At 33.4% G+C, this 9,157-nt stretch overlaps 1 protein-coding gene across 2 annotated transcripts in view; it reads right to left on the bottom strand.

The window, feature by feature from the left end:
- Positions 1–7,708, bottom strand: part of LOC108684124 (transcription factor SUM-1-like) — a 63,380-nt gene extending 55,672 nt beyond the window's left edge. Inside the window, exons 1-3 of one of the 2 annotated variants that reach the window (XM_018188223.1) lie at positions 6,313–7,708; positions 2,938–3,256; positions 1,311–1,481 (exon numbers count right to left, since the gene is read on the bottom strand). In XM_018188223.1, the coding sequence (XP_018043712.1) occupies positions 1,311–1,481; positions 2,938–3,256; positions 6,313–6,590 (768 nt within the window). In that variant the 5' untranslated portion in view covers positions 6,591–7,708. The remainder of the gene's footprint in view (positions 1–1,310; positions 1,482–2,937; positions 3,257–6,312) is intronic. The other variant, XM_018188225.1, reaches the window with a different exon arrangement.
- Positions 7,709–9,157: the final 1,449 nt, after the last annotated feature.

Here is a 9,157-nt window from a genome sequence, read left to right as displayed (position 1 = left end):
ACAATATATCATTTTATAGTTTTATATAAAGTTATAATATTATTTGCAAATATGTATAGATACATTATAAGGTATTTTGTAAAATTTTATTAAAATAAAAATAATTTTTTGAATTCTAAAAATAAAATGTAAAAAAATTGGATATAAACCTCCATGATTGTTAAAGCATAATATATTTATAAAATATAATTCGCAAACAGTTAGAATGTACTTACCGTAATAACAAAATTAATTGCAAACGGTTCGACTCTGAATTTGAATCCTCTTCAGTGCGAAAGTAATTTACTCGTCTTTCGCATTGAAGAGGATCTGATTCAAATCCAGAGACGTTTGCAATTAATTTCGTTGATAAGTATATTCAAATTATTTGCGAATTATATCTCATAGTCTTATAAATGTATCATTTACGCATTAACAAGCATATGGAAGCAATTTACTTATTTAATTTATAAAATGTATTTAGATTTAGACAACTTTTAAAAAACTTTAATACACTCAGTCCATTTTTGTTAAAAAAATAATAATAATTTTTATGCATACGAATTGCACTTGCACATATTTATGTGGTAATTATCATTAACGATAGCGCGTTCGTTTGAGAGCGAGAAACTCGGGATAACCCTTTTTACGTATACTGGAAAAAACGATGATATGAGCTTAATGGTGTCGCGGGTCAAAAACCATTAGAGTCGGTAGATCGTGTGTGATGCACGTGTCGGACATGTGTGTAACGATGCAGAATGCAACGCTTAAATGCATCTTGTTACAAAAGTATACACAACGTATCATTCTTTTACAAGAATCTTACTCTTTATCAAATAGAAGCATCAAGTTTAATTTTAAGATAAATATGATGTAACGTACCATCCTAATTTATTTTGCAATAAAATCAATAATGTATATTAGATTTCGTAATTATTTTATAAATTGTTTAATAAATTTGTAAGAACCATTAATTTTATTAAATTGCAGTACTGCAATGACAGCACATAACATAAAAATTTCAAAATTAAATTACTAATACTTAAAAAAATCATACATGGTAAAAATCACCAAAATTAAATTGCAATATATTTAATAAAAATGAGATATTTATTAAAAATGAGATGATTGTGCCACGATGTGTTTGGTAAAGATTATCTTAAATTAATCCTAATCCATAATAAATATCCATAATATATATAATATTTAATTATCATATATAATAAACTTGGATATAAAATTTTAATCGGAACATGATTTTTTTACTGAAATTAATCTCATTGCATGCTGATCTTATTAATTTGAATTATCGGACACATGATACATACTATGCTCTCAGCGGAAGGGTGATCCTGGTGTCCGGAAGGTCTATTTCCTTGCAGCAGCGCCTCGAGACTCTCGATATACTCGATAGCATTCCGCAATATCTCCACTTTAGGTAAACGTTGGTTGGGGTTGTTGCTCGTTCTCCTCTTGAGCACCTCAAAGGCCTCGTTGACCTGTAATAGAAATTGCATAATTAACCACATGTGTCGGCGATTGCGTGAATAATACACACAACAATAGCGTGCTTTGAAGGAAGTGCACTAGAAAAAAAATTTAATACCTTCAGCAAAATTATTTAGTTGAGGCATTTTTTAACAGCAATCAAATATTTTGTTTATACAACAAAAAATTCAATTATAACATAAATATTTGTTTATACCAACTAAACAATTTTACATAAAATTATAATTTCATTCGATATATTTTAATCAAAAATTTTTGTTCGGCATGTCTCAAATTTTTGTTACAGCAAAATTTTGATTCATAGAACAAAACATTTTGCTTAGTATGAGGAGATAGTGGAGGGACAGAATTGTGCAAAATAATGTAATATCGCATTTATCCATCAACAGAATTTCTTAAAAACTGTTGAATATATCTAAAGTTATGTTATATTTACTTATGAAAAATTCGCCATGGACGTCGCTTTATATTACATATGCAGGCGTCGAATTTCAAACGACTCTTAGCAAGATTTAACACTTAGGCCCATCCTTGAAACGCTATTCGTCATTTGAATCATCCAAAGCAGCGCTTAGTCGACGATCACTTCGCGCATGCAGATGTTTTCCTTCCGTCAGCGCGTTCTCTTTGAGGCTGTTTACTTCGAAAACACGATTCATGCATGATGTGCTTTAAGTAATTATAAGCAGACTGGCCAAAACAGCAACGTGTATGTTGAGTAAACGAGAAATGTGATTTAGATGCACGTTAAGACTGATTTGTCCGCCATCTTGAACGCAACATATATACATCCGTGATTTCGGGACAATAAATCAAGCTTATGAAATTCTAATGATCTACAAAACTCTCTTTAAATTATTGCGAACTGTGCATCGCGAGAATGTACGCTGTTAGATGTCAAAGGAGCCATAGCACCCCATCCTTTAAATCACATTTTGTTGTTTTTAATATGTGTCCATATAATATGTCAAAATGTAAATCAATCCATTTCCACGTAGTTAGTTTCAATGTAAATACGTTTCAATGTTATCCACGTTAATATATGCATTTAATAAATAATTTAATAGTAAATTAAATTTGAGTCAAATTTAATATATTTTCTTGAATTAAATTGTTTTAATCAAATTAACAATATACTGGGTATTGGATAAAAACAGTAGCGACCTATAAACACGATTAAAAAACTCAAATTAGGTATAATTTAACATTAAAAATTCAGTAGTATATGTTAAAGAATAAGAATTTGCATATTATCGAAAAAAAAAAAAAAAAAAAAATTATTTTAGAGAACTCTTTTCGCGTTTCGAACTAAACACATTACAAATCGTAATATCCCATCAATCTTTTATAAAAATACAAAATGAAGACCACACACTTGTTATTCTTAGAATCGAGACCTCTAAGAAATGTGTAAAGCATGTGTCTTAGGGGTTAATGGCAACTGACCTTTCTCAAGCGCCGTCTCTCGCGCAAGGTGGCAGCTTTCCTTCGATCGACGGTGACCGTCTTTTTCTTGCAGGCCTTGCAGGCCCACAGAAGACACCTGCGCGGTCCATGCGGTGAGCCGACATCCAAAACGTGAGGATGAGGTACATGCTCGATCGACTCGCCCTCGTTCGTTTCGCTCGTCTCGTTGGTCTCGTTGGTCTCGTTAAGCTCGTTGGTCTCGTCAGCGTCTGCAGAGCCGGACTCGAGGTCAGCCGATGCATCCGCCGATATTACTGACGAGGCGTCATCCGAATCAAGGGTATACCGAGATTGCGACCTGAATCATGAAACATTCTATATCCATCGGTATTATTGAGAATCGTATTAAAAATAGGCTATCCTCGTCCTTTACTGTCCTATTGACAATGAAACGTTACTGTTATTTATCGGTTTGAAATAATTTTCAGCATAATTTTTATACTTACCTATCATACGCTTTTTTTAAATAGATTAAATAAGGATGCGCGATATTTTCAAAGAAAAAAAAAACTATACAAGTTTTGATAAAGTTCACGAAAAACTTCAATTTCCGGTTGGAAATAAATTCCTTTCGATTATTCAATTAGTAAGTCGCAAACTATTATATAGGAATATCCAATTTCTTATGAAGCAGCGTGTAAGTATATACATACATACCGCGACATAAATTTCATTCCGTAAAAGACGAGTTGTTGCCGCGCGTAAGAAGCTGACTTACCGAACGCTGAAAAGCATAGATATTTACGAATGAACGAATTCGCAGATTCTTGCCTTAATCATCCTTTAGTTATCGCCGGCAGTTAATGATGGACGCAGGCGCGTAGGTCCGTCAGGAGGCGGTTTCCGCGATTGGATACGTTCCAGGTGGTCCCGCGGAAAATGTATTTCTTCGCCGCGAAGAGACGCTCTCATCTCGCCGAGAGGGATGGATATAAAGACGAAACGCGATGAACAGAGTGAAAATGGTTTAATGCGCGATAAAACCGTCATCGAGTCTTCATTGCGAATAATGATTCTTGTCCGTGTGTTCGATTATGTGACAGTCATAAACGCGCCGATCTCATTAAAATTTCATCGCATCGCAGAACAGACGAATCAAAGAAGAAAAAAATGTAACGGCGGAAAAAATCAGAAAAAAATTTATAATAAAATGACACAAAAATGCAATAATGTAACTTTCGACTTTTACGTAATCATAACAATATTAAGGAAGTATCTCTCTCTATACATTTTTTAAATTTTATTAATTTAATATTTAAAGTGTATTGATTTTTAATCATTATTAGGCTAATTATTAAGAGAGAGAGAGAGAGAGAAAAAGAGAGAGAGAGAGGAATAGTATTGTCTAAAGAGAAAAGTTTCTGTGCCAAACATATGCGAAATTTAGTATAATTTATACAAAATGAAATTTGGTGCGAGTATATGCTAATGTTATATATAAATGCTACAATATTAATTCGCGAAAGCGACATACTGCAGCTTGTGCTTTGATGGTAAAACAATGTTGGATAAATCTGATTTAGTCTCGTGAAATCCAATAATGGTTCGATAGTACAAAGGTAAAAGCTGAGAGAAGAGAAATGCAAAATTGATTTTAGCGCACAATACAAGATACAATAATCTAAAATCTAAAAGGATTGTATTCATGCAGATAAACATGAAAAAAAAAATAAAATAAAAAATAAAACTGCTAACTCATCACTTTGTTATTCTAATTTAAAAGGAATTCGAAAAAATTCTATGTTATATAAATTTCCATAAATATGTATGTTTGTTATGTTAAGCTCAATTCAATAAGATAGTTTTTATATACACATAATTTAAGTCTAGTAAAATAATGCATAGTACAAATTTAATAAATAATAAAACAATAGCAAATAGTAAATAAGATTCGAATTTTTATATTAGTCTCAATAGCAATGTGAACAAGGAAAACGGTAAAAAAAACGAGAAAACAGGCAAGAATCTTGAAAAATGTTCAATCTTGTCATCTAGCGTAATGAAAAACAATTATTCTGCATATTTTCAAGGATATCTATCAGAGATTGAGTTTTTAAACATTAATTCATATATCGAGTGTCATATTCTTCTTGTAAGAATTTAATATATTAGAAAGGATAAAAGTATTAAGTTTCAATTTTTCCGACGATATATTTGTGAGTGCTAATCTTATTCTAGAAACGTGATATAAATAACTGCGCTTAGCTAACCCTTTCTCCTCTCTTCAAAATGTTACAATATTTTTAACTTGTATAATCTATAATTTAATAATATAGAATATCTATATACAAAAATATTTAATTCATTCTATCACTTTGAAATATAAAAATGGTTTTAGTTTGTAGATGATAGTTTTATTTAAAAAAAATAAATGAATAAATAAATCATGCGATGCTATGAGAAAAATAAAAAAAAGCAATAGATAAGACATCTCAAAGAGATTTTTTTTTAACAGAATAACAAAATTCAAAACGTTCTTTACAGAATATATGCTCGAATATATAGGATGTTGTTTGAACTATACTTCATTATCTCCGTGTGCCATAATTATTTCCAAAGTTATGCTTACATTTTATGAAACATAGAAGCGGAGAAAGGTAAGGAAGAACAGACAAGCAACATGCTATGAAGTTGCGAAGCACTGATAGGAGCAGAGTACCCCGATAAAATAAATCAGCTTCATTTTTAATAAGAATGACAAGGTTTTGTACAGTAAAAATTTTCGTAATTATAAAATATTATAATATAAAGAAGAATTATTTTTTTTAAATTAATTAGAAAATAGAAATCAATTTTATTTCTTTTTAAGCGCAGATTTATGTATGTATGTATGTATGTATGTATGTATGTGTATATATATATATATATATATATATATATATACATGTATATAGACAAGCATTAGGTTTAATAAGGATAGGTAAGTGACTTAGGATAAGTTGCAAGTATATAATTTTTTGCTTGTGTTTGTGGATATTTTACGATATATGTAATTGCATTCCAAAGGAATTAACAAATTGTTACTACTACCAGAATATTAATTTTATAATGCATTTTTATCAAAATTAAATTAATTAAATATTTCGGAAAAGAAATAAATTCTATTTTTAATCGTTTTCGATATTTGATTAATATTTAATGAATACGATTACTTGAAAAATAATATTATATTAGGAATATAATAATGTCAATAATATTGATAATAGCCATAATAGGTATACATGAAATCATTATAGTAATTATTGTAGCAAATCTCATTTAAAGTTTTCTCATATCCTCCATTAATAGGCTTATAGTGATCTGATTTTAAGCCCATCAAATAGCATTATTAATGTAACTTGAATAAAAGCTCACCTGACTCGGTCGTTGCGATAATTCAATGAGCCGGCCGACGCTAAAGCGTTGTTAACGCCGATAATCCTCGCGCGATCGTCCGTGTCCCTCCTGGTGACGTATTCCTGTAGATATTCGGATTCGGTTGGCGTATAAACACGTCGATACCGATGGGGATGATGAGGATGATGATGGTGATGATGATGATGATGATGTAAATGATGACGATAACCGTCGTAGGCTGATCTCGTGACCGCTTCGTAGGCGTAGGGCACCGTATCCGTCACGAAGGTCATCATCTCATGCGATCCGTCGAGAAAACGTGTGACGATCACTGTACTCGATCACTTCAGGCAGTCCTCGAAGCACCCCGATCCGTCCACGTATTCACCCTTACGCGAACTCATCACGAACGAGACTAACGGAAGCGATGCAAAATCGCGTGTGGTTTAATTAAATTTTCTCTCAATGACATCACCTGTGTCTTGATCACCGCGTACTCCATCAAACAAGCATTCATCCGATTTCCTCCGATCGTGCTTCAAGTGGAGAAAGATTTGATGTAAAAAATTCGCTGGATGATAATATCCGAAAGATATAATCTTTCGACAGTTCAGGTTGTAATCAAAAGTTAGTTGATCTGTAGACGGAGATGGCCGACGTTGAAAGTACCTGTCATAAAATCGCAATAGCGCTTCTATTCATCGCGATGGTAGCTAATTTGCTTTTCTCTTCTTGTGTCTAGAAGGGATGATGAATCCCGGAGAGAACACGAACGCACTCGATGGTCAGTGTTAACTTCCCCCTTCAACTTCTTCGTTTAACTTTATCGAGTCCAAGGCTCCAGGCCAATTTTATCCAAAGTACGAGGATTTTCCGCTCTGATTCACTAAAACCACTAAGATTCCACCCTCGCGCGTCGCTCCTTATTTAAGTTGCTCAACTACTGTTCGCTGTATTATATCCATGCGGCAATCTTTGCATATTCATCGACCGACGCAGCTCAGACATGACTTATTCAGTCATAAAAGACTGATTTTCGAGAAGAACAAAATTACGGATCTTACAAAACACACAAAAGTGTCAAATCACTTCGCATCAATCTATTACACGTGTTACTCGAGATGTACGGCACGGACGCACTTTCGTCTTAGTATTTACAAAGATTGCGCGAAAGAAATGGGAAACAAGTTGCACTGCTCAATCGAAAAGGTTTCGAGGAAGATCACTCCATCCCGATGTCGCGAGAGTCTCGTGGACGCGATTCTAATCGGCGGGACCAATTCTTCCACGCGGCTATCCGTGCCGGTCGGCAGATCTCGTAGACAGATCCGAAAACTTCGTAGTCAGAGATCAGAGTGAAGACTTAGACATCCTCCTGGTAGTTATCGGTCCCTCCGCCACATGGCATCTCTTGACGCGCGCGAGCGCGTGTCGTTAAGCTCCCTCGGTCTCTCGTTCACGCATACTCGCTCGCATAGGAGACGCGTTAGGATTATTTTACGCGTTACACGTATGTCGACGGTCACACCCAGACTGACTATTTTTAAGAACGCCCGGCCAATCACAACTGAGGAAAATCGCCTTCGAACCCGCTGTTGCTCCGCCTCTGTGCTGTCATAGATGCACGAGTTTGGCAGGGACTCATCACGGGGTGTGGTTTAATCATTAATGAGAGTTAGATTCGTCAGACAGGAGGCTTTCGGCTGCGGCAAAATCACCGACGAGCGACGTCGGCTATTACGCGCGAGCCTGGGATTTAAATCAACGCTGGTAGCACGGTGGTCCGAAAGCATAACAACCCGGACGAAGTGCTAATCGACTAAGGACTGCTATCACGAACATTAGTTACGGTTAACTGAGATTTAAACGTTCCTCGGTTTCCCTTATTTCTAGCTTTCTCCGGAGACAGTTGATTATTTATCTTGTTAACATTAATGTATCTACTAGAAATCTTACATTGCTCGTATATTTCTTTAATATATAACACGTTTATCACTGATTTATTATTGCACGGAAAGAATAGTTTTACTAAAAATATCTAAAAATTTAGCTAGATACAAAGCTGAAAATAATTTTATTAAACCGTTAAAGTAATTATGTAGGACGCTCACTGTTAGAATATCAAAACTCTTTGAAGCATTGCTCGTCATGCCTGAAATTCCTACATAATTATTTTGACGGTCCAACAAAATTATTTTCATATAAATTTTTAGATAATTCAGCGCAAAATCATTCTTTCTATGTAAATATAATTCTGTTGAATTATTTTAAGCATACTCTAACAAACTTTGATAATGAAATAAAAAATTTGCAAACGTCCATGAGTTTTTTAACATTATCATAAAAAAACATATAGTAACTCGGATACCGATATTGCACACTTTTAGAAATTGGAAAACATTAATAGCAAAAGCTTGATTTAAAAAAAATTTTACACATTGATCCATCACATTAAAACTGTTATTGATGATAGGATCAATTAACTTTGACATCATAAAAAATAATATTTTGAGAACAGGCTCCCATTTAATTTTTGATATCTCGACAAATCGTAAAACAAAATATTCTTCTTATAATTATTATTAGTTTGCAAGATTCAATCATCTCCGATCTCTTTCTAATTTGACTGTGTCAATTATATGTGCATATTTCATTCGATAAGTCTCTGCGAATATTGGGAGAACAATATATTTCTGATATGTTTCAGCGTAGAATTCAAAAATGTTTAACTGAAATGTTTAACGTATCAGTTTATAGTTGAACACTAACAAAAAAAGAAAAAAAATGTTCATTACAGCGAACTGTGGTTTTTGACAGATATTCCAATACATGTCCGATAGTCGATCCGATTTGCGGTCTAACT

The sequence above is a fragment of the Atta colombica genome, unplaced genomic scaffold (assembly GCF_001594045.1).
Source record: "Atta colombica isolate Treedump-2 unplaced genomic scaffold, Acol1.0 scaffold126, whole genome shotgun sequence".
Classification (NCBI taxonomy): Eukaryota; Metazoa; Arthropoda; class Insecta; order Hymenoptera; family Formicidae; genus Atta; species Atta colombica.
Note: the sequence above shows the minus strand (reverse complement) of the source record. Positions and strands in the feature narration are given on the sequence as shown.